At 44.0% G+C, this 24,310-nt stretch overlaps 2 protein-coding genes across 2 annotated transcripts in view; both read left to right on the top strand.

Annotated features, from left to right (window-relative positions):
* The window catches only part of RLF (RLF zinc finger), a 28,198-nt gene extending 20,920 nt beyond the window's left edge, over positions 1-7,278 (top strand). Inside the window, exons 7-8 of the mRNA XM_085208993.1 lie at positions 36-177; positions 2,140-7,278. Coding sequence (XP_085065119.1) covers positions 36-177; positions 2,140-6,837 — 4,840 coding nt within the window. The 3' untranslated portion in view covers positions 6,838-7,278. The remainder of the gene's footprint in view (positions 1-35; positions 178-2,139) is intronic.
* A 3,300-nt stretch (positions 7,279-10,578) lies between these two features.
* ZMPSTE24 (zinc metallopeptidase STE24) lies at positions 10,579-23,961 on the top strand. Its single transcript, XM_085208997.1, has 10 exons — positions 10,579-10,744; positions 12,591-12,737; positions 13,339-13,425; positions 15,085-15,201; positions 17,927-18,079; positions 19,503-19,644; positions 20,916-21,076; positions 21,783-21,887; positions 22,206-22,349; positions 22,677-23,961. Exons 1-10 carry the CDS (start codon positions 10,628-10,630, stop codon positions 22,899-22,901), a joined length of 1,398 nt encoding a protein of 465 aa, XP_085065123.1. The 5' UTR covers positions 10,579-10,627; the 3' UTR covers positions 22,902-23,961.
* Positions 23,962-24,310: the final 349 nt, after the last annotated feature.

The following is a 24,310-nucleotide window of genomic DNA, read 5'->3' as shown; positions in this document are numbered from 1 at the left end:
CAATGGGCTTATGTTCTGTTTTTAATTCTTTGCAGGGAGCTGACACTTTTCTGGAGCAAATTGCAGAGAAGAATAGATCCTTCTTTAGATTCCTTCTTGGAGAGATGTCGTCAATTTGGCATCATTGCCAAGACACTACAGCATTTATTTTTCTTGATCAGAGTCATACAGTCTGAAGTAAGTATACTTCATTCCAGAGGCTTTGGATGCAACTGGAATTGTTTAGATGAATTTACTGTTCTCTTAATAATTCTGCTGATCTGCTATGAAAACATCAGACATCTGACTTTTTAATGATTAAGGTCTACCAGTGATGAGGGATGGAGATTATGACTGAGTTGATCCATGGAGTTGTTTCATGTAACCCTAAACTTGTGTAGAATTTGCTGTTCCACCAGGTTTTACACAAGTCCATTGGGCCCAATGGGATTCGTCCCATGGTACTTGGAGTTGGCTGATGTCATCACAAAGCCTTCCCATTATTTTTCAGCTGTCTTGGGAATCTGGATAGGTCCCAGTTGACTGGGAGCTGGCAAACGTTTTTCCAGTTTTCAAGAAGGGCAAGAAAGATAACCCTGGTAGTTACAGGTCTGTCAGTCTCATTTCGGTTCCTGGTGAAGATTATGTTGGAAGTTATTGAAAAATATCTGAAGAAGAGCATAGTCATTGGTCAAGCCAGCTCTGGTTCATGAGGGGAAGGTCCTGTTTAATTAACTTAATTACTTTTTATGACAAGGTCACCCATCTAGTTTACCAAGGGAAGCCAGTTGTTGTTACCTTTGTGGATTTCAGTGAAGCTTTTGATACTATTTCTCAGAGAATCCTTCTGGACAAAATGTCCAGCTTACAGCTAGACAGAAACAAAGGATGAGCATTGGCTGATGGGTTGGGCCCAAAAGGTTATGGTAAAGGGGGTGCTGTCAGGCTGGTGGCCAGTCACTAGTGGGGTTCCCCAGGGCTCCATTTATGGGCCACTTCTCTTCAAGCTTTTCACAAATGACTTGGATGTAAGATTAGGAGGAGTTTTGAGCAAGTTTACCTTTCATACTAAATTGCCGGGAGCTGTTGACTGTCTCAAGGGTAGAGAGGCCTTGCAGAGAGTTCTTGGAGAGAGCTGGGCAGTCACCAGCTGCATGGACTTCAGCAAAAGCAGCGCCAAGCTCTGAATCTGGGAAGGGCAGCCTTGGCTACACATGCACGTGAGATGCTGGAGAGCAGCCCTGCTGAAAGGGGTCTGGGGGGATTTGGTCAGGAGCAAGTTGACCATGAGCCAGCAGCATGCCCAGGCAGCCAGGAGGGCCAGCTGTCCCATGGGGTGCATCAGGCACAGCACTGCCATCGAGTGAGGGAAGGGATTGTTGCTTTGCACTGTGTGGCCTCACCTTGAGTACTGTGAGGATCTTGGGACAGCACAGTTTAAAAAAGGCATAAAACTGTTAGAGAGTGCCCAAAGGAGGACTATGAAGATGGGGAAGGATCTGGAGAAGACATGAGGAGTAGCTGAAGTTCCTCAGTCTTCTCAGCCCAGAGGAGACTGAAAGGAAACATCATTATGGCCCACAGCTTCCTCATGATGAGAATGGGGAGCAGCACTGATTTCTTCTCTCTGGTGACTGTGATGTGATGTGAGGGAACAGCATGGAGCTGTGACAGGGAAGGGCCAGGTTGGATTCTTCACCACAGGGTGTTTGGGCACTGGAACAGGCTCCCAGAGCAGCGGGCACAGCCTCAAGCTGTTGAAGCTCAAGGAGTGCTGGGACACCACTCTCAGATGTATAACGTATAATCTGATTTTTGAGTTGTCTTGTGTGGAGCCAGGGTTGGACTTGACAATCCTTTGGTCCCTTCCAACTTGAGATTCCAACTTCTATGATTCTGTGCTCTGACATCTAAACTAGTTAGTGTGAGTCTTCCACAGAATGCAGTAAATGTGAGATGGATCCCCTCACTTAAAGAGTAGATGTTCCTTACATAAAGTAACTTAAAATATTGTAGGCTGATGCCGATGGACTTGGACATGTAACACTCAGAAGTCTACAGGATGCTATTGTCACGTAGCTCTTTTAGAGAACAGCTCTGGAATGCATCAAAAGAAAGGAACGTTTGTGGCTATCTGATTTTTATTTTTATTTTTAACAGGCAGAAGAAGCAGGACTTGCTGTATCTGTTCTTTTGTGTGTGAGAGCCCTTCAGATCAGATCGAATGGAAGTGATGAAATGAAGACATCGGTGTGTAAAACAATAGCATGCCTTTTACCAGAAGACCTTGAAGTTCGAAGAGCTTGTCAGCTCACTGAGTTCTTGCTGGAGCCAACTTTGAGTGGATTTAATATGTTGGAGGAGCTCTATATGCAACCAGATCAAAAATTTGATGAAGAAAATGCACTGGTTCCAAACTCGCTCCGTTGTGAGCTGCTGTTAGCTTTAAAAGCATATTGGCCGTTTGATCCTGAATTCTGGGACTGGAAGACTTTAAAGCGACATTGCCTTAAACTGTTAGGGAAAGCAGGTTCTGATTCTGAGGATGATGCAAGCTGTAATATGTCAATCAACGAAACCGACATGTTAGAAACTTTCTTCAGTGACTGTGATGAGGCGAAAGACCACAAATATTACGATGGGAAAGACCCAATAAACTACCACAAAGAAAAAGCAAGAGTGAAAAAACCAATTGGTTCTTCAGAACGATACCAGAGATGGCTTCAGTACAAATTTTTTTGTGTGCTTTGCAAAAGGGAATGTATAGAGGCTAGAATACTGCATCATTCTAAGATGCATATGGAAGATGGCATTTACACGTGTCCAGTCTGTACAAAAAAGTTCAAGAGAAAGGAATTTTTCGTACCACATGTAATGGAACACGTTAAGATGCCACCTAGTAGAACACACAGACCTAAAAAGAAGATAATACTAAAAAAAGAGAGATCGCCACAAAAGACAACAGCTTCCAGCAGCCCCACTCCGACACTTCAGGAGAAACCACATCAACCAGAGCTCTCCGAAGCCTTTGGAAGTGACGCACATGAATATGTCACATTCAGCCAACTGGAGAATTGCCAGCTGCAAGACAGAGACATCTACCCGTGTCCTGGGACAGATTGCTCTAGGGTATTTAAACAGTTCAAGTATTTAAGCGTGCATCTGAAAGCTGAACATCAGAACAACGATGAGAACGCGAAACACTACTTGGATATGAAAAACAGGAGAGAGAAGTGCGCTTTCTGTCGCCGGCACTTCATGACATCCTTTCATCTGCGGGAACACGAGCGCGTGCACTGTGGACCTCAGCCATACATGTGTGTGTCGATGGACTGCTATGCCAGATTTGGGTCGGTTAATGAGCTGCTTAATCACAAACAAACGCACGATGATCTTCGTTATAAATGCGAGTTAAACGGCTGTAACATTGTTTTCAGTGACTTGGGGCAACTTTACCACCATGAGGCGCAGCACTTCAGAGATGCTTCGTATACCTGCAACTTCTTTGGTTGCAAAAAGTTTTATTATTCAAAAACTGAATTTCAGAATCACCTCGCGGCGCACAATATTGCGGTGTCTAATGGGGAGGTGAAGCAAACGGTGAAACTTGAAGAGTCTCAATTGCTTGAACAATCTGAAAATTCCCATCAGAATGAAGCCTCGGATCCCACAGGATCACAGGAAATCCCCCAGATTAAAGAAGAAGCTCTCTCTGATAGTGAAGATCTGGACAGCGAAAGTAATTGCAGTCTTCACTGTGGAAACCACAGCGGGACTGCTGCAGTGAATGAAGGCCAGGTCCCTCCTTTACTGATTGAAACGCTGGCTCATGGTCAGACAGTTCCGAGCTTTCTCATGTCCCAGGAAGGAGTCTTCCATTCAGCAGATGTGAAACAGCAGTGTACCAATGCAGCAGTCTGCTTTGATGAAAAGAAATTTTCTTGCGGCTTCGAAGGCTGCTGTTCTGCACACAAGAACTCCAGAAGTATGCACAAACACCTCCGCAGGGCTCATCCATATAATTTTAAAGGGAAAAAAGGTATGGAAGTGAAATCTAAAGACTTTCTCGATCTGTTGAGTGATGCTCCAGAAAGTCAATCCCCTACAGACATTAGTACAGAGTTAGGTCATAAGTCAGACAGAAATACTGACTCTCCAGAAAGCTCGTACTGCAATATAAATGCTAAAGGAAACAACAGCTTCAAGGAAGAAACATATCCTTCTTCTCCAGAAACATCTTTTTATGACAGTTCTAAAGAATCAAGTATTGAAGACAACATGTTGGAACTCATGTTAGGCTTAAAACATCTCAGTTTAAAAAACTCTAACATCCAGAGTTCTTCAAGAAGTAAGCGTGTTTTGGGCTCTCTACAGTCCTGTTCATCTAGAGACACCAAGTGCCCCGAGTCAGGAGTCGATGCAACTACCTCAAAGTTTCAGTTCCAAGAGCAGCAGGATAACTTACCCAGCCAGTACCTTACTCAACTAGCAGCTAAACCGTTCTTCTGCGAATGTCAGGGATGCACGTGTGAGTTTGTGACGAGAGAAGCTCTCTTAATGCATTATGTTAAAAAGCATAACTATTCCAAGGAAATGGTTCTTCAACTAAATATGTTCCAGCATCGGTATTCGCCTTTTAAGTGTCATATTTGCCAAAGATCATTTACGAGAAAAACACACCTTAGGATTCACTATAGAAACAAGCATCAGATTGGTTGCGAGCAGGTGGCTCACAAGGTGTGTTCTAATGAAAAATTTGATCATGTCAGCTTGTGTACAGACGACGTGCATAAAAACAGTGCTGTTCCAACACCTGTCTGTCCAACCAAGGTTGAGTTCATTGACCGTTCCGAACAGCGGTGTCATCCTAAAAAGGAGGAATGTAGTTCTGAGACAGATTTGGAGTCCAGTGAGGAGACGGATGGGAACGTAACAAGAAAATCATCTAAAATAGCAACTCTGGACAGCCATAGGGAGGAACTGGAAGCAAGGGAAGGGAGAGGAAGTAAAAGAACAGTTGCTAAAGGAAACTTATGTTATATACTGCATAAGTATCACAAACCATTTCATTGCATACATAAAAGTTGCAACTCTGCGTTTACCAACCAGAAGGGTTTGATCCGCCATTATAGGACTGTTCACCAGTATAATAAGGAACAGCTTTGCTTAGAAAAAGACAAAGCGAGAACAAAAAGGGAACTTGTCAAATGTAAAAAAATATTTGCATGCAAACATAAAGAGTGTGGTAAGCGTTTTTTCTGTTCTAAAGACCTCGCTAAGCATTGCAGTGATTTCCACAACGAACACTTGGATGACCAAAAGCTGCTTGCTGGGACTGAGTCTGCAAGGTTTGCTTGCAATCAAGCCCAGTGTCCTGCTGTGTTTTGTACCTTCAGTAAGCTGAAACAGCACCTCATAGAAGAACATGCCAGCGGAGAGAAAATAAACAAAGATTTTGAAATCCATTGCGACCTTAACGGCTGTAATCGGATTTTCACAAACTACAGTCACTATTCTCAGCACGTCTATTTCCGACACAGCGAATATTACGACGATCTCTTTGGGAATCAGAAAGAGGAGCAAGATAATCATGACAAAAATAAAAGTGGACAAAGTTGTGTGAAAGGCGGTTTTGGCCTAAACAAGCAGAATGGAAAGAGGGTCAAAGACAAACCGAAAAGAATTAGCAGAAGTAAAGATAAGCATTTGCTTAGTTTCAAAACAAAAGAGGAAGCCTTGCAAATGTGTCAGGAGAATTCTAACCAGACCCAGTACCCGTGCATGGTTGTGGGATGTCTGTCTGTTGTAAAGTTGGAAAGCAGTATATTGAGGCACTATAAACGCACACATCAGATGACCAACATGTACATAGAGCAGAGGATTCAGAAACTTGTTCTTTGCGTTAAATGTGGCACAATGACTGAAAAGCAGTCCTGCTCTGAACCAGCTTTAGACTTGGATAAAAAAGACGTAGAAGTGAAAGAGGAGAAATCAGCTGATCCTGAATGCCCACAGGAAACGGAGAAGCCTCTTGTTTCAAACACTGAGCATCAGGATGTGAGCAGCGAGGAGCAAAAGCAGTGTCCTTCGAGTAGTGAGAGCTTCAATACGAGTGCCTTTATGTATTCGGGCACTTTAAACTGTAGCCACAGTTCCAAAAGCAGCTGTTTGGAAGAGCATAACGTCAGGGAGTCGGACATGGGGAACACTGAAGAGTTTTCTGAAAATAGTGAAAGAGAAAATAGCTCTTATTTCTCCAGTTTACAATTAGAACTGCCAAGAGAGAAAGAACCAGAAGGAAGTGAGCATAGCGCAGTTAATCAAAACGCAAAAAGAAATGTGCTTTTTGCTACAAAAGACAAATTTCAGAAGCCTCCAGTCTCCAGACCATTTGATTTAAAGACGTACAAACCAATGGGGTTTGAGTCTTCATTTTTAAAATTCATTCAGGAAAGCGAGGGAAAAGATGACGATGACGACGACGATTTTGATGAGGTGGTGGAATGGGAGTCCCCCGAGCAGCTGCCGATAGACAGAGCATTGCAGAAAGAGGGAGAGGGTCAGAAGGACTCCCCACTGAACAGCTGTGCGAGTGACAAAAGTGTCGTCATACCCCAAAGTGATCCCGGGCAGCTCCCAGAAATGCAGCCCTTGTTGGCAGAGCCCTCATCTGCCCCTTCTTTAGAAAACCTGAGGGCAATCTTGGACAAGGCGCTGACGGGCTGCGGAGACCTCGCCTTAAAGCAGCTCCATTACTTAAGGCCTGTAGTTGTTCTTGAAAGATCCAAATTTTCCACAGCCCTTATAGATTTATTTCCGACAAAAAAGGCAGACGAGCTCTGCGTAGGAAGTATGTGAGCAGCTCTGCTTGGAGCAGCTTGCCTGCACTGCTGCTATTGGGGAGAATTCACGTCAGAGCAGTAGCTGTCACAGTTCACACTGTTTAGGTTAGTTTAGACTGTTTAATTACATGAATGTATAATATCTGTCAAAAGCATTGGCCAAGTTAATTTAGCTCCCTCCTCCCCCCCTCTATTTTTTTTTTTTTCTCCAATGGACTGCTGATTTTGGTGCTATTTAACACATCAGAGTACTGGAGGCTTCCTCCTGCAGCGTACATGTGCATGACTGTGTATGGAACAGTGCTGGGGTACCAGGGTTTGGGGCGATGGAGTTGACTTGAATGTGCACCCGAGGGTGCTTCGTGTAACATATTGTACACTACAGCATCTTATATTTTTTGAGTTATGAGTTTCAATAAATTACAATTTTTCACCCATTTATTTACTGTACAGTAAATCCTTAGCGTGGCCTTCTTGTTTTTTGACCTGCTGCATCTCGTTTCTCACCTTGGAGAGATGGCGTTTGGTTCCTTTATCAGTGTCTTTCTCCCAGTCTCCACTGGGGAGAAGGCAGTGAGCAAACAACAGTGCCATCCCTCAGCATCTCAGAACTTGGAACAGTGATTTGGCATCGTCAAAGAATGCACTGGAATCGGAGTCCTTTGAGTTGGAGGAGAGCTTGAAGACCATCTAGGCCAACTCCCTGCAGTGCACAGATGAGTTGTGCTTCAAGCAGCAGGGTCCTTAGCTTTATCTTTCCCATCTCATTTTGTTGAAACTGTGAGAGGATGTGATGTGTGAATCCTCTTGCTAGGTTTTAGGAGAGGAAAGATGAGGTCAAAATGTTAAATCTTGCACTGGGGTTGGGTGTGTGAAGTAAATAAAGCATCCTCCAAAATGGTTGTTGGTAAACAGTATCCAAACAGATGATGGTGGTATGGCAGCAGGGGTGGAATCTTCCTACCATCATCCCGTGATGTTTTGTTGCTGTGTGACTGATGGCAGCGGAGGGGCAGTCCGACAGTATTGACCTGTACCCAAGTTTGATTGTAATGAAACTATTCAGGTTGTTTCTTTCCTTTCCCATTGCTGCTTTCTGATCCATAAGAAGCTGTGTTCGTAGATGGACAGTGAACATCCTTGTGCAGACTGTGAATTAGTTGTGGGTTTTTTTTAATATAAATAAAAACAATTCTAGGTCCATAGAATTGTCCAGCAGTAGGAGGGGTTTCTGCTTGGCAGGGATGGAGCTCTTCTGTGTGAGAGAGAAATGCATCACAAGAGTTTGCCTAAAATGATGGGATAAATTGCTGTGGAAAGGCTTCTTGCAAATGTTCATCTCCAGTGGAACTCAGGGTGCATTGATTTCCCTCTCCCGAAATAACAGTCACAGTTACCATAGAGGGACAGAAGTAGCAGTGCACAAAATTCTGGCTATTGGGGGGGTATTGCTCCCCTTGCAGTGTGATTAATGAGCAAAAGAAAACAAAGTGCATATTGCTGCAGCATCACCTCTCCCTCCACAACATGGTTTCCTATGTCCTTATGTCAAACTTCCAAATCATTTTAAAACCATGACTTCGACTGAGTTTGCGTTTCTTATGTGGTTTATATAGGCTCCATTGTAAATCCTTGTTGCCAAAGAACTCTGTGTGAACTGCTGATGGTGCATCTGGATCCCATCTATGTCACTGAAGGTGCTGAGCACCGTTCCCTGGGGGATGCCACTTAGCACTGCCTCCGCCTGATGTAGGGCTGAGAGTTAGTAGATACACAGATAAGTTCTGTTGTACGTTGGATCAACTCAACAGATATTTGTTTCCTGGTAGGACTGCCAAATTTTACTTGCTTTCTATTTCCTCAAACATATTCTGTTTGTTCTGTTGTAGAAAGGGGAGGGAGGAGCTGCTTGACTTCACAATGAGCTGACAAGAAATGGCTTAAAAACCAAATAACTCATCAGTTTTAAAACATTTTACTACAAAACCATGTAAATCTGTGAGCACAGAGGTGGGAGTGGGAGAGAAAGGTTGTTACCTTTCCTGCCCAGTGTGCATGGCCAGTGCCATAGTAGTGCCTGCTCCCCACTCTCTGAAATCCTCTATTCCATTCCATTCGAATAATCCTCTGAGTACACTTCTCTGATTCTGTATTCTGATCTTTGCACTCCTGTTTTCTTCCTGTGGTGTCATCCACACCACCTCTCTTTACAGAAGGAAACGTAGATTTTGAATTGTAGAAGATCCCACGTTCTGGGAGTCCCTGCAGCAGAACCTCTGTGTGGTTCCAGCACAAGAAGCCAAAGAAATGCACAGGATGTGTTGTGCTGGGTGGCCTGATTTCAATAAGGATTTAACAGAGCTTACTCCAGTAGAATTGAAGACAATAAATACTCCATTGCAAGGCGGAGAAGATAAGGAAAGGAAAAACCGGAGCTGGTGGCAGACAGCTAAGAGACATTTCTCAATAGCACTGGGGAAGAAAGCAAAGCAACTGGAACTCTGCTGGGAACTGGGAGAAGAGTAACGTCATTATAAATGATTATGTCCTGGAAAGTGGTGTTTTTTAGAAGCAGTGGGGGAAGGAGACTTCTGTGGGCTCATAGGGCTGAATGGACACAACTAGCTTCAATACTGAAAACTGCACCCATCCAGTAGGGTGTGAATTCCCTTCAAGCTCTGCTAAAGTCACGGTAAGAAGCTGTGTGGGAGTTGAGTTTCTACTCCTTTGCATTTTAGGTTGCTAAGAAACTCTTTGCTCTTTCAATCATGCTGAAATTCTTGGCTTTGCAGCAAGCTGGGGGGCAGGAGGGAAATGCACAAAGCAGCAACGTGGTGTTTGGGAAGGTAATCCATCTCCAGCATGAAGTTCATTTTGGGCAGAATGGCAAACGTGAATCAGAAGGGGGATTTCTAAGCAGAAGCAGTAGAAACCAGCAGGAACGGATGGCAAAGATGGGCAGAAAGATTCATCACGTTAGGATGGAGCCAACTGAAAATCCAGAAGGGTTGAGCAGGAGGTGGGGTGGGAGCTCAGAGCTGTGTGGGGTAACAACACAGCGTGGGCTGGGGGGGTCTTCAGGCTGCAGTGTGCCCACTCCAGCACTGAGCAGTGGGAATGCTCCCCGAGGGCAGCCAGCCCTGACCCAGCCAAATCCACGTCTCTGATCTGAAGACGGGGATGTGATGTGGGACAGCATCAAACGTTTGACACAAGCTGAAATAGAGCTTTGATGATTAACTGCTGATCATCCTGATGAATACCTGTGTGCTGATGCCAGGCCCGAGAAGTGCAGTTCCACCAGCAGGAGTTTCTTTTCCTGGGTGCATGGAAAGCAAACGTCCATCGAATGCTATGATGGCTGTGGAGCAGATGGAAAAGGGACTGAGGGCTTTGGGGCAATGCTGTCTGTCTGGACTTCACTCGCTGGATCTCTGGGAACAGCCTGCCCACGGTCCTACACTCGTTTTGGTTAGAAAATCCTGAAAGCACCTTGTTCAGCTCACAGCTCAGCTCTTCCCACCTCAGCTTCTCAGCCAGCACTCAGGGCTGTGTCCGGCGTGAGCCCCCGCATCCCACGTCCTGCGCAGTGAACACAAGATTTCCTTCTGGTTAGTTGGGCCTTGCTGTGCGCTCCCACCGGCAGCCCGGCTCCGTCCCTTCCCAGCTCAGCGCTCCGGTTTCCTTTCATTCCGTTCGCTGCCTCCGTCGCAGAGCCGGGTTCACCCCGCGTCGCTCCTCCGCTCCGGCAGGGGGCGCTGCAGCGCCGACGGCGGAAGGAGGAAGTGCGAGCGCGGCGCGGGACCATGGCGCTGCCCGGCGAGCTGTGGGCAGAGCTGCCCGCCGAGAAGCGCATTTTCTCCTCCGTCCTGCTGTTCTCCTGGGCCGTGTACCTGTGGGAGGCCTTCCTGGCGCACCGGCAGGTCGGCGGGGCTGAGTCTGAGCCGAGGCCGGCGGCGGGCGGGAGCGGGGAGGGCCCGGCCCGACGGGCGGAGCTGGCTTCCCTTCACGCGGCTTTTTCCCGGCGCGCGGCGGGGGTCGGGCGGGGCGCGGTGCCGCTCGGTGCCGGTGTGCGCCATCCTGCCGTCCTGCCCCGCTCGCTCCTCTCGGTTGCAGAGCAGCCGTGCGGTGAAGGCGCTGTGCCGCGCTGAAGGCCTCCGCGCCGCGGCTCAGCGTCCCGCCTTCCTCCGCCGCGTCGGTTCTTATTGCTGAGCGCGGTGCCCTGCGGTGCGGGATGGCAGCGGGAGGGAACCGGGTAGGACGAGCGGTGCGCCCAGCTCGTGAGGTTCAATAAATCCACGTGCAAGGTCTGCACCTGGGTCACAGCAACCCTATCACTATCGGTACAAGCTGGGGGATGTAAGGACGGAGCGCAGCCCTGCCCAAAAGGAGGCACTGATGGATGGCAGCTGGACGTGAACCAGCTCTGTGCCCTCACAGCCCAGACAGCCAACCGTACCCTGGCTGCATCCAAAGCGGTGGATCTGCCCCTCTGCTGTGTGCTGAGACCTCACCTGCAGCACTGCGCCCAGATGGGGAGTCCTCAGGACGGGAGAGACGTGGAGCTGTTCGAGAGTGTCCAGAGAAGGGCCACAAAAATGTCCCGGGGATGGAACACCTCTGTGCGAGGCCAGGCTGAGAGCTGGAGAAGGGAAGGCTGCCGGGAGACCTACGGGTCTGTCAGTGTCTGAAAGAGCTGTAAGAAAGGGAACAGACTCATTAGCAGGGCGATAGGACGGGGGGGAATGGTTTCAAACTGAAAGAGGAGAGATCTGCATTGGATATAAGGAAGTTCTTTACAATAAGGGCAGTGAGGCAGTGGAGTGGTTGCCCAGAGAGGTGGTGGTGCCCATCCCTGCAGACACCCAAGGTGAGGCTGGAGGGGCTCCGAGCACTGATGGAGCTGTGGGTGTCCCTGATCACTGCAGGGGAGTTGGACCACGTGGCCTTTAAAGTCTCATCCAACTCAAACGGTGCTATGGATATCCCCTTATCCCAGCTGTGTCCTCTCCTGTCTTGCTGTGCATCCCCATTCTCCATGCCCCTGGGCAGAGAGAGGGGCACAGTGCACCTTGATGCCATGTTGACACATCCCAGCAGCGCACACAGAGCACAGCACTGTAAGGGCTGCTGTGAAGACAGCAAACTGCATCTCAGAGGGGAGGGAGCAGCAATGGCAGCTGCTGTGAGCCACTGGGTGATCTGCAGCCTGATCCTCTGCTTGAAGGAAGGAGATAAGTGACAGAGCTGAGGAGCATTTCCTTGGAGAAGGAGCAAAACTATTGAAATGAGACAAGGATGGATGGAAGAATGGCATGCAGACTTCTGAAATTCACAAGTGAAAAGTTCTTGGTTGAAAATGAAATCGCACCCAGTGTATGCAGCCAACCCATAGGGATGATTTCACAGAGGATGTGGTGTTGAGTTTGAAACTCTGCTTAGTCATAATCACAGCACCATCAGTCTTATCCCATGGAAAGAATTACTTTCTGTTATCTTTATATAGCAACCTTTATGTTAGAAATGCGTAAGCAAGCAGCTCGGGTTCTGGGTCTGGCAGTTGTGCTTTGATTGTAGATTTGGAACATCACAGAAAATAAGAACTTTGGAATATTTGTTTTCCTGTGGTGTTTTTCAGGGTTTTTTTTGTTTTTTTTTTTTCCTTTCTGGGTGGCTGATGAACATTTGCCATGTGATACTTCTCTCAGTCTTATTTCTCCCCTTCCGAATACTGGAAGTTGGTTTGAAGTTTCTTTCTCTCTTTTTCAGAGACGGGTGTACAGAACAACAACACACGTGCCATGCGAATTGGGACAGATCATGGATTCAGAAACATTTGAAAAATCTCGCCTGTATCAGTTGGACAAGAGTACTTTCAGCTTCTGGTCAGGGCTGTACTCAGAGCTGGAGGGCACTGTAAGTACCGGAGCTGCTCCAGCATCAGGTGGTGATTTTCATTGTGAAGGAATTGTGAAATACTTTGGAGATCCCGTGCTGTTGGCGCTGTGGCATCTCACATCAGACTGAAATTTGAATGGTTCAGGCTCCGTGTTTCTTGTTTGTGGCTATATTGCCTTGTGAAAAGAAGAGATCGTTCAGGTAGCTTGTAATTTCTCTGTGCAGTGCTGAATAATACTGCACAGCTACAACCCATATTGTTATTGGGGCACAGCTGACCCATTATGCTTTCCAAATAATTAAGGAGTATTGGAGTGATTTTCAATAATTACAAATACAACTCCTTTCTGTGTTTGATTTGTAGGTTCAAATTAAGCAGGAGATAAAAAGACAAACCTGTGAGAACAGGAGGAATACCAATAGGTCCTTCTGGAGCTTAAGAGAGTTACATTGGGCAACGAGTGCTCACGTATATGGGAAAGATAGAGCTAAGGTCAAGGGAAGTGAAATGGGAAAAACCTAATTACAAAGCTCTTCTGATTCATCCTTTTAAGTCACTTCTCGTGCTGAGATCATAGCAGGACGAGGTGACAGTCTGCTTTATGTTTTTGTTTTCCAGATGATTCTCATCTGCGGAGGAATTCCTTTTCTCTGGAATCTGTCTGGTCAGATTTCAGGCCGTGCTGGGTTTGGACCAGAATATGAGGTGAGCAGTCTTGAAATGCTACAGAAAGTGTTAAATATGGAGTGACCCACATCTTAGTGCTGCTTCAGCTAGCTGAGGTGGCAGATGGAGCTTAAGGGCTTTTATATTTTAAGTATTGTAGATGTGATTTTCTTTACTTCAGATTTTGATCAGAGCTTTGTTTGTACCTTCAAGCAGTCCAGAAAAAGCTTCTGCTCACTTTGAACAAAGCTGTTCTGTGGTGTCGGGGACGTTTATTAAGATGGCAGCACAGGGGGGTGTAGGCTTAGGGGTTCTTTGTTCCCCCTCTTTCTGATAGATGAAAGCTTTTGCTTGTCACAACATGGGATATCAAATATAGGAGAGTGTGTCAGACATCTCTGCTGTCATACCCCAATAGTGGCTATTACTGCCAGCTCTTCCATGATGGCTACTACAAGCAGCACTGAGGGGGCAGGTTGAACCTGTGGGGTTATTTTCAGTGGCAGAGTCTCAAAGACAACATGTGATGACCAAGGTATCCAGTTTTGCATGAAATGTCCTTTCTTGCCCATTTTCTTGAGGAGTTGGAGTCTCTCCTCCAAATGAAAAGGAGGAGTTCTGTTCCACTTTTCTATTCTGGAGAAAATTTGATGTGTCAAGAAAACCCCTGCATCTGATGGCATCTTTGATGTGTCATACTTTTTCCTGCTTGAATCACTTAAGCCCTAGGTAGTCTATTGAGATAACCCCCACAAATAAATAATGTGCCTTCTTTTTTATTTTTGCCTTAGAGGGGGAAAAATAAATAACCTGTGCAAAGGAAATGTCCGTCATACCTTCTGCTTCTGGGTTATCATCAGGTGCCCTCAGTTTAGGGTAAGGAAGGCTTAGTGTCCTCTTCAGCTTAGGTTGTGTCAGTTCTGATGTATATCTCCTCTGCCTGCTGCCTGAGTGAGCAAAATAGAAACACATCTCTTGAAAATCTCTCTCTACCATCATAAAAGCCACTTGAAAGCCATATGATCACAGGGAGCTGGTAGTGCCAGTTTTGTCTAAGGTGTTTTTCTTTAAATTACGTGGTGAGATTTCCCCAAAAGAAATAGTTTAGTCATTATGGATTCATTATTCCTCTACTCCAAAAGTTCTGCAGAAAGCACATAAATAACTTACGAGATTTAAAGCTATTGCTTTTTGGACAGTCAGCCTCTGTTCTATTCAGAAGTCAATGTAAAAAGTTTCCTTTCTAAGCAGACCTGAGTAGTGGCCTCTCTTATCTCCAGCTGCTCCATGAGACATCTGAGATACGTGATGACATCCTGGTTTGTATTCTGAAGAAGTTCTGAGCAGTGCCTACGCACTGCAGCAATGGTGTGAATGTAGGGGAACATCCATCTCTGTATGTCCTATAAGTAAGATCAGAAAGGACTGTTCTCACAATTCAGCTGGATCTACTGCTTAACACAGTGTCAAAGTTTTCAAGCATCAAGCACCAGATTCTTTATGAAAACAGTTTGCTTTGGTGTAAGGGAGGCTAATCTAGTCAGTAATCTTAACACTCAGAAATGCTGTTTCTGTGAATGCATCTAGCTTTAGCTTCTAACCAGCTTCAGTTACACTACTGACATGAAATCCTTTTTGACAGCAGGAATATTAATCAGTATAGGTCAGTAAATATCAGATCTTTTGTTTTGTTTTCAGATTGTTCAGTCGTTGGTGTTCCTGCTGCTCGCAACGCTGTTCAGTGCCCTGACTGGTCTCCCATGGAGTTTATATAACACTTTTGTCATAGAAGAGAAACATGGCTTCAATCAGCAGGTATTGTACAGTGGGCAACCTGTATACTGACCTAACATCTTTGATAGCTTTGGTAGGTTGAGTGGGCTGAGGTATTTTCTGAAATGAACATCTGCCCTGTGTTGTGCCCACAGCCAGGGCCAGCCTGTGGGCAGTTCTCCATGAGCCTCTGCTGGACTGCAGGGAAATGCTGCTCTGTACCTGGAGCACCTCCTGCCCTCCTTCTCTGGGCTGGCTGTAGCATCTACCTAATTCATTCTCTCAGTTTCTCCCTCCTCTCTCCTATTTGCTGTTGCTCTCCCAGAGCACCCTGGCATTACTTGCAGCTCAGCTCTGGCAGCAGCTGAGCCCTGTTGGAGCAGCTGGGGCTGTCCCTGAGCTGACGGGGCACCAGGCACAAGTCCAACCCCACTCCTCCCAGAACTTTGCCACCCAGTGCGGTGGTGCACCCTGTGTTGTCTTTGTCCACCTTTATTTATAGTGGTGTACTGTTTTCTTTCTGGGGAAGCTCAATTTGGAAAATTGTCACTACAATTTTTCCTTGACAATTTCAGTGTGTATTTTCTGAAACTGCGCCAACAGCAGCTGCTACTCCGGTGTGTAGGAAGCAAGATTGTTCTGGATAAGACTTAAGCTTGTGAACAGCTCAGAACTCTTTTATGCTCCGTTTAGCTCTTGTTTGACATGAAAACCTGTCCTTCTGAAAACGTTGTTCTAGCAAAGCTGGAAAATATGTGCATCTTTTAAAAATATTTTTCTTCTCTTTTTCATACGAATAAGGAGGTACTCATTCTCAGTGTTGATGTACGTGGTCATTTGTATCTGAGTGAATCTGAATTACTGAACCAGAGGTTCCCTTCTGTTCTGCAGACTTAATAGGGAGCTCCTGTTGAGGGAAGGGTGAATGTCCCTGTGTTTCCAGAGCACGAGGCTAGTGTTCTTCTTCTGGCAAATGCCAAACCAGAATATCTATTCAGTGTACTTGGTTTGTTCTCTCTCTATCCCTTCTGTTCTGCAGTCCTCAGGGATTGTAAAGGCTGACCGAGTCTCAGTTCTTGCAGTATGTTTATGGCCTGGCCTAGCCTTAGACATCCCTTTGATATTCAAAATCCTTGAATATCCATCAGAAAGCATCTTTGATTATCTCTCATGTCAGTCCTTTGTAGTTGCATCAGGCCTGTACTTGGATTGTCTGTTACCTTACTGGGAATAAGTTCCATCCTGGTTCCAGTTCTGCAAGCTTGTTGTTTCAGGAACACAAAAGTCCTAAGACTGTCTTAACTAGGACCTGTGATATACTAAAGGTAGAGCAAACTGGTGGACCAGCTGATGGATGGACAGCTTCACTTAAATATCAGTAACCTTGCAGAGTGTGTAGTAAGCTCACAGCACTGATCAGACCCTTTGTCTGTAGGGAAGCAGAGGGCCAAATACTGACCTTAGCAGCTCTTCAAAACTGCCTTGAGACAGCTCACAGAAGCTCTGTAGTTTCTCTGTATGCTTTAGTGAGAGTGACAAGGATTGAGCTGCCTTTCCTTACGTCTTTTTTCTCTGTAATGGTCCTCATGCCAGGAACTGAATGCCAAGTCTGGCTCAAATCCAGTCTTGTTTTAACAGCTGTCTTACAAACAACGCTGATTCTCTGCCATTCATTTCAGACCACTGGGTTGGCTCCTTTAGTGAATGAGCCTGATTCATAGCTGGTACTTTGCAATTGATCTTCAGGCAGACTCTTCTTCCATGAGAATGACTTGGTGGAAATGAGGGTTTCTCTTGAGTTTACGCCTGCCTTAGAAAGGTCGGAAGAGATGGAGCAAAGTCAAAAAACACCATAAAAATGGATAGCTCTGTTCCTGCTAGATCGTGGTGCTGGCATTAAAGAGAGAGTTGAAATCTATCCCAACTATTGCCCTAAGTTGTTTCACCAGTTTGTTTTTTTTTTTCTTTCCAGACGAGTTCCATATCTTTAACACAGTATGGGGTTTTTAATGCCTTGTTGGAAAGGATCTGTACATAATAAACCCTTCACTTCTGTGCCTTGCAGATAGCTGTAAGTACTGAAAGAACATTTTCTGACAGAGCTAGCTGGGAGTGTGACTGCATTGCAGAATCACTCATGAAGTTTGATTCAGGTAGAGGTCTTTGAAGCATCCTTTAAACATCTATGAAACATCCATCCTGATAAAGTTATTCTAATTTTGATAGGGGTAAAAGGCCCAGCTGCTACCTACAAGTCTTCAGCAGGACTTCTGTCCCTTTTCCAGGTCAGACAATCAGTTTGGTGACTGAGTTGAGATGAATTGAGGCAACTGCTCGAAGACAAAATATCCTACAGTAACTTTGTCTTTTTCTACTTCCCATTTCTCTAAAACTCCATGATATATGGAATACTGATTGGTAAATGAGTTAAGGGACAGATAAACTTAACATTTTCCTTTTCTTCTGTAGCGAAGGTTATATATGCAAGAAAACTCAGGTTTGGGTCAGGTCCTGCTAACAAACTGTGCTGCCACATGGGCCTCAAGTCCAGGTGGATATGTGGAGCCACAGCTGCTATGAGCAGAGCTAAAGTTCTTCTACCCTTTATAACTGCCTGCTGTCCTTACCATGCATTGTTATTACCACTTGGTTGTTTCATCATTTGTCTTTTTTTGTTTCTGCTTGTCCAGTATAAGGATCAGTTCATTGACTGCTGAGACCCATTGGTGTTTACACTGTAAATGTCATTGCTGTCCTTTCTTTGCAGACACTGGGATTTTTTTTTAAGGATGCCATCAAGAAGTTTATCGTGACACAGTGCATTCTGTTGCCAGTGACATCCCTCCTGCTTTATATTATTAAAATAGGGGGAGACTACTTCTTCATCTATGCCTGGCTCTTCACATTAGTTGTGTCCTTGGTGAGTATATGTTTGTGTTCCTTCCAAATACATGGCTTGGTGTGCTGACCTGTACATATTACATAACTGAAAAGAACATAGGAGAAGAATCTGCATCTCCAGGCAGTTTTGGTGCCTGCAGTGTTTAATAAATGTTTTCTCATGTTCTCACTGCACCTGTTCAGGAGTAATAGCTCATATTAATTGCCCATGCTAATTTGATATTTTAGATTTTATTTATTTTGCATTGGTTCAGCGAAAAATAAACATTCAAAAAACTTTAGAACAGATACTGTAATTAAAATGCTGCATAATGATAGGATGGCTGGACTGGATGCTCTTAGAGGTCTTGTCCAACCTTGATGGTTCTATGATCCTGTTTTCCTTTTTCATACCTATAGAAAGGGAGCCAAGACAACGAGCACTGGTTTAACAAGACAAGACAAAATGTGCCTTGGTCAGTAATGTTCCCACAGGGCTTCTTTTCCACGTAACAAAACACCAATTTGCAGTTGTTTTGCTTTGCACTGAGACAATTAACCGGTTTCCATTTCTTGCCCTGCTGATATATCTGCTTTTATAGACTGAATTGGTAATTGAAGGATCCTTTTGTATCCATTAAAATGATTTCATGTTTGATGTGGAACTCCATGGTGACATATAGTAGCAGCAGTGCCCTGCTGAAGCAATGAGTTTAGCTCACAAATACTGCTCAGAGATCTTTCAAGATTTTTTCTTTGTGTTTCCCTCTTCTCCCACCTCCCCCTTCTATCTCCCCTCTTCCTGAGGGTTAAGTCCATGCCCACACCACTGGCTCCCTCCAGTTATTTTGCAGTGCCACTGCAGCTTTACCATGGCATTTATTGTGCTTTGATGCCTTGATGTATGGGTTTGAATGGTCTTTGACACACAAAACATTAAGAGGTGTTAAGAGTTATGCTTTAGAGTTCTCTTTAGGGGAAAAAAAAAGTTGTAATTGCATTTGATTGCTGGAGTTGCATCCTTCTACCAGTCTGTTAGTCCTGCTGATATCAAGAGATTACCCAAAGATAATAGCAGATAAGTGGCTGGTGGGCAAAAAAACACACAACTGTCAATGTCCATTTGCTTCTCATGCTTTGTCCCTTTCCTCTAACTAGAACTTAAACTTCTTCCAAGTCCAGTCCTTTTCTTAAGAGAAAAAAAGAAAAAAAAAAAGGGAAAGAGAAAAAAAAAAAAAAAAAAAAAAAAGAGCTTTGTAGGTCCAGAGAGCAAAGGAAAAAAGTTCAGCTTTTCTTTCTGCCAGAGTGTTGCTCTACCCTGGCCTTCGTGCTCAGTCTGCATCTGGTACCAACGGGAAAAGGGAAGAAGTGTGGTACCTCTCAGCAAGGTTTTGTGATAAAGACCATCAGTTCCTTAGCCTGTAGTTAATATTAATACTAAACACAATTTTGGCTTTTTTCAGGTGCTCGTTACAATCTATGCAGACTACATTGCTCCTTTGTTTGATAAATTCATTCCACTTCCTGAGGGAGAGCTCAAGCAACAAATTGAAGTAATGGCAAAGAGCATTGACTTCCCATTGACGAAGGTGTATGTTGTTGAAGGTGAGAGTTTGAAATCTGTGGATTTTCAGTTTTCTTTTCCTGGCATCCATAAGAACATTGAGCTGATAACATTGGACTCTGGTATACAGATGTCCTCTTTCCAGCATTTCACTGCATTGTGTCTTGGCTCTCTCAAGTTCATAACCAACTGGTGATGTGCAACAAAGTCTGTTAATTTCAGGGTTTGTTCAGTAACAGGTAGGTTACAAAGGTTCCTTCCCTGCAAATGCTTTCATAGAGGTTGTCATGTTTTACCAAGAGACATTGCTGCCTTGTAGCTGGTCATGGGATTTCCTTGATGCAAAGGGACTGGATGCTGAAGCCTCGTGCTCTGAGCAGCCTCTTGCTCTGCCCATCTGTCATGGTTGAGTGCTGAAGTTACCATGTGTGTACCTTGAGTTGGCATCAATGGGACAGTGGATATTGTATGCCCTGAGGAGTTGATGCAGCTAATGAACATATAGTGGGAGCATGCCTTCAGCCTGAAGTACCTTATCTTTTGCTGGAATAAATGGAGCCAAATTCCCCCTCTTCTCCCATGGAGCCCTTATTCAGTCTGGATGTTGCAACAGCTCCTGTCTATAGGCAAAAAAAATAGAGAAATTGAACAGTTCCTTTTACCTAGACAACTTACTGGGATCAACTGAAGCAGTCTGTTCTGTGGAAAAAGATGATTTTACTGGCCTAAATTCTATCAGTAGTAGAAAGAGCCTGTAGGTCCACCATTCAGGTGATTTAGATGAAAATAACTAAAAATTTGCCTATTTCAAACAATTATAAGGGACTGCCTGACCTCTTTATTTCATCTCTTCATCTTCTCTTTCCTTATCTGCTCCTACGGCTTCAGAATTGTGAACAGTCCTTTCTGTCACTTTCAGACAATTCTTAATGAATCCATGACAGGTACTTTGCTGGGGGAGCAGCAGAAGTTCTTTGCAGAATTCTCTTCCCGCTCTGAACCTGAAATTACAGTAGACATTGTTTTCTCTTTTTTGGATAGCAGATCTTCACTTGGCTGTTTTTTTGTTTTGTTTTGTTTCTTTTTTTTTAACAATGAAAAATGGTATTTCTCTATTGCAGTCAGTAAAAGAGATAAATTCTACTTAAAATGCACTTCAGACCATGAGATCATTTGCTTGAGTGTGTCTGTGTTGTATCAGGACTTTGGCAATTCCTTTGAAAGCATCTATTCTGTCTAAGATTTTATGTATAAGCTTTAATGAGCAGGATTATCTGAATTGTGGTCTCTAATGTTAGTTCTTCCCTGTCAGGTTCAAAGCGTTCTTCTCATAGCAATGCTTACTTCTATGGATTCTTCAAGAATAAGCGGATAGTGCTGTTTGACACGCTCCTAGAAGATTATTCTGCATTGAACAAAGAACCAGTAGAAGGAGAAGAGGGTGAGAATGAAGAAACAAAGTCTAAAACAAAAGTGAGTTATGCTTCCCTACCCTCCCTATGTTTTTCATTCTGTTATTTGTGTTTACTTACTGTGAGATTATCCCTTGTGTTCTAAGGGTCCTAAGTGGGATGCTGAAATCTCAAATTCCCTCATGAAAGTATCCCTGAATGGCTATGAAGTGGAATTTCTAGGGTTGGCAGTGCGTGGGTGTCAGTAACACCAGAGATCTCAGAAGTCCACAGGGGCTTTAGCAAACCATTGTTTTCCTGCACATAACAAATAGGTCTTCCCTGCGACTGATGGAATGAGGGACCTAAAAACCTGTTTGGGTTTTTAGCTTTTGTCTCTGCTCTTGGGACTGCTGTAGCTAAGCTTCCCTTTGAAGGGAGTGCTTTTGCTTATCAGTGCATCACAGGAGTGCCTCTTACTGCAGGCAAGAGCTTTGGTGCTTTGGAGAGAGTTTGGAAGGCAAATTTTCCAGCAGTGTTCCAGGTCTGCTGAGAAATGTCTGCACAGATAGAAATGAGACATCGCCGCCTCATGGTAGAAAGACTGCTGAACTCACAACTTCGTATTTTCTGAATATCATCTTGAAAAAGTCTCATTAAGAACTTGTATGTGTTGGTAGGATGGAAAAGCATAGCTGTGCTGGTCTTGGGAAACTTAAGTGACGTAAGAAAGCAATAAGTGAAAAATACGTGCAGTTGTGCTCAGTTTGACTTTCTTCTTCCCTCAGAATAAAAAGCAAGGATGTAAAAATGAAGAAGTTCTGGCTGTTCTTGGTCATGAATTGGGTCACTGGAAGCTAGGTCACACTGTCAAAAACATTATTATCAGCCAAGTAAGTCATGACAAACTGGTGGTGGTGATTGTTTCAAGTTATTGTTTCCAGTTGCTTTTTTTTTTTTTTTCCCCTTTTATTTTCATTTTTGTATCTTTACTGAGTGTGCAATACCCTCCTGTCCCTTCCTTGCATGCACCCCCAGAAGGCTGGTGAAAGCCAACTGCTTGCTCCTCTGCATGTATGAGTTCTGAAATAACCTGGATTTCTTTTTATCTTTCCTGTGGAGCTTATATGCAAACCAGTTATATTTTAGGGCATATATTAGACTTGGATGAAAAGCTCATCTTAATCAAGAATGCTGTTACATTTCTCTAGATGAATTCCTTCCTCTGCTTCTTCTTGTTTGCTGTTCTGATTGGTCGAAAAGAACTCTTTGCTGCATTTGGCTTCTACGAGACTCAGCCGACCCTGATAGGCTTGATGATTATTTTCCAGTTCATTTTTTCACCTTACAATGAGGTATGGTTTTGAACTTGTCTTTCAGATGCAGGTGCTGAAGTATTGTCCTATTTAAATAATAATTTTATGTTGACTGTATTATTACTGTAGAGAAAAGTTGGAAGTTTCTATTAGCTCTGCTATTTCTGTTTCGTAACGATTGTTACTGCTCCATGTTAGACTCCCAGTTGCGGGTATGGTCTGGACAAATCTTAGTGAGCTCAATCTACAGCCACAGTGATGTGTGGGATGGGGGAAAGAAGGTACAGCAGTGTCTGTTTACTGATAGTGTAAAGAAAGTGCAGATGGTTGAATTTTTAGGTAATTTTTATGTATTTCTCTCCACAGATTCTCTCCTTTTGCTTGACTGTATTAAGCCGACGATTTGAGTTTCAAGCAGATGCATTTGCCAAGGAACTTGGAAAGGCTAAAGACCTATATTCTGCTTTGATCAAACTAAACAAAGATAACTTAGGATTTCCTGTTTCTGACTGGATCTTTTCAATGTGGCATTATTCCCATCCACCCCTTTTAGAAAGACTTCAAGCCTTGAAAGATGCAAAGCAAGAGTGACAGGAGCCTGTGGGGCAGACAGCACTTCCATCCAGAGGCAAAGTTAGGAACATCTCTTAAAAACGGGTGTGATGTTAACAGCACGACAAATCCAAGAATCCTGAAACAGTATTAAATTATGACTTTTTATTTTTAAACAAAAACAAAGTGGTGGAATTTAATTTAGAATAAAGTCTTGGGTGAAGGCCAGGCCTCCTATGCTCTGGCTTGTATCTCCGTATAGATTTGTAAGGGGAGAAAAATATAATATTTTGAGGCACCTATTTCTTAAATTTTACATTGGTTTTGATTCTTTTCCCCTTCTTGGTGTTCTGTGAACTTTCTCTGTCTCCACCTTCACTCACAATGAAGACGTTTTGAATGCTATGGTTTCTTACATCGTAACTGTACTAGCCGGTCACTGTGTTTAAAAAGAGTTTAATGCAGGTATGAGCCTTTCAGCTGGAGTTAAATCCATGTCTGTCGTAAGGGAAAATGCTGTTTCTCTGAAATGTGACAATACGGATGAGTCAGAGCCAAAGAAATAAATCATGGCCTCCTTGAAAATGAGGATTAGTCTGTATTCAGTATTGGTACAGAGGGATACATTGGGCTGTCCTCTTCTCCATTCTGCTTCTGGGGGTGCAGAAGAATGTTAAGGAGAAGTGAAGGCAGGACCCATGCATTAAAGAAAGTTGCAAGTTCTTTGGTCTTCCTCCTCTTGCTTATAAGCATAATGGTTAACAGCATTTCCACACCTCGGTTCCTCCATTTCTGTCAACCTTTGCCTAATTTAATTGTGTATATGGAAGAGATCTGATGCTCAGGCAGTGTGTTCACGTTGAACTTTAATTCTGAGGTCCGCAGAGGGTTTTTTCATTCATCTGGACTTAACTGAAACAGTGTGGGAACTCAGAAAATATTGCTTGTGATCATTGTAATACAAGTAATCCAAGATACGGTTTGTCTGTATAGGCTGGGGAAGGGTGAAGGGGTATTTGGAGAAATGGCTTCTGCATCTGTCATCACAGGCAAGATGTGGAATTGAATTTACTTTTGTTGAATAAAGATAGAAATTAAATATGGGTTTGTATGTGTCATCAGAGTGGACTGAATGCAAATACTTTATATAAAAATCTGATTTCCTGTATATTCTAAGTTGAAATGCTCTTCTCAGTTCTGTGCAGAGACAACACATCAAAGCAAGATCTGATCCTTTTGAGTGCCTGAACATTCTCCAACACTTTGCTATTAGCTTACATTTGCTTTTTTGGTCTCAGGGAGAAATGCATTCTGAGATGGTGGGCATGATGATGCCTCAGGAGCAGTAAGATAGATGTATGATTTGTATTTATAAACTAAACAATGTGAAGTAAAACTACAGATTTTAGGGATTTAGACATAGTTTTAGAGGAGGAGCCTATAATATC

The sequence above is a fragment of the Meleagris gallopavo genome, chromosome 25 (genome assembly GCF_905368555.1).
Source record: "Meleagris gallopavo chromosome 25, MGAL_WU_HG_1.1, whole genome shotgun sequence".
Taxonomy (NCBI): Eukaryota; Metazoa; Chordata; class Aves; order Galliformes; family Phasianidae; genus Meleagris; species Meleagris gallopavo.
The sequence above is the reverse complement of the archived record's forward strand: the minus strand, read 5'-3'. Positions and strand labels throughout refer to the sequence as shown.

What these genes read in the sequence shown, in the direction of transcription:
- ZMPSTE24 (XM_085208997.1), top strand. Translation starts at nt 10,628, where the DNA reads ATGGCGCTGCCCGGCGAGCTGTGGGCAGAGCTGCCCGCCGAGAAGCGC. An exon ending in TCACATTAGTTGTGTCCTTG is followed by an intron (nt 18,080 to 19,502) that starts GTGAGTATATGT and finishes GGCTTTTTTCAG; the next exon opens with GTGCTCGTTACAATCTATGC. An exon ending in GAAGGTGTATGTTGTTGAAG is followed by an intron (nt 19,645 to 20,915) that starts GTGAGAGTTTGA and finishes CTTCCCTGTCAG; the next exon opens with GTTCAAAGCGTTCTTCTCAT.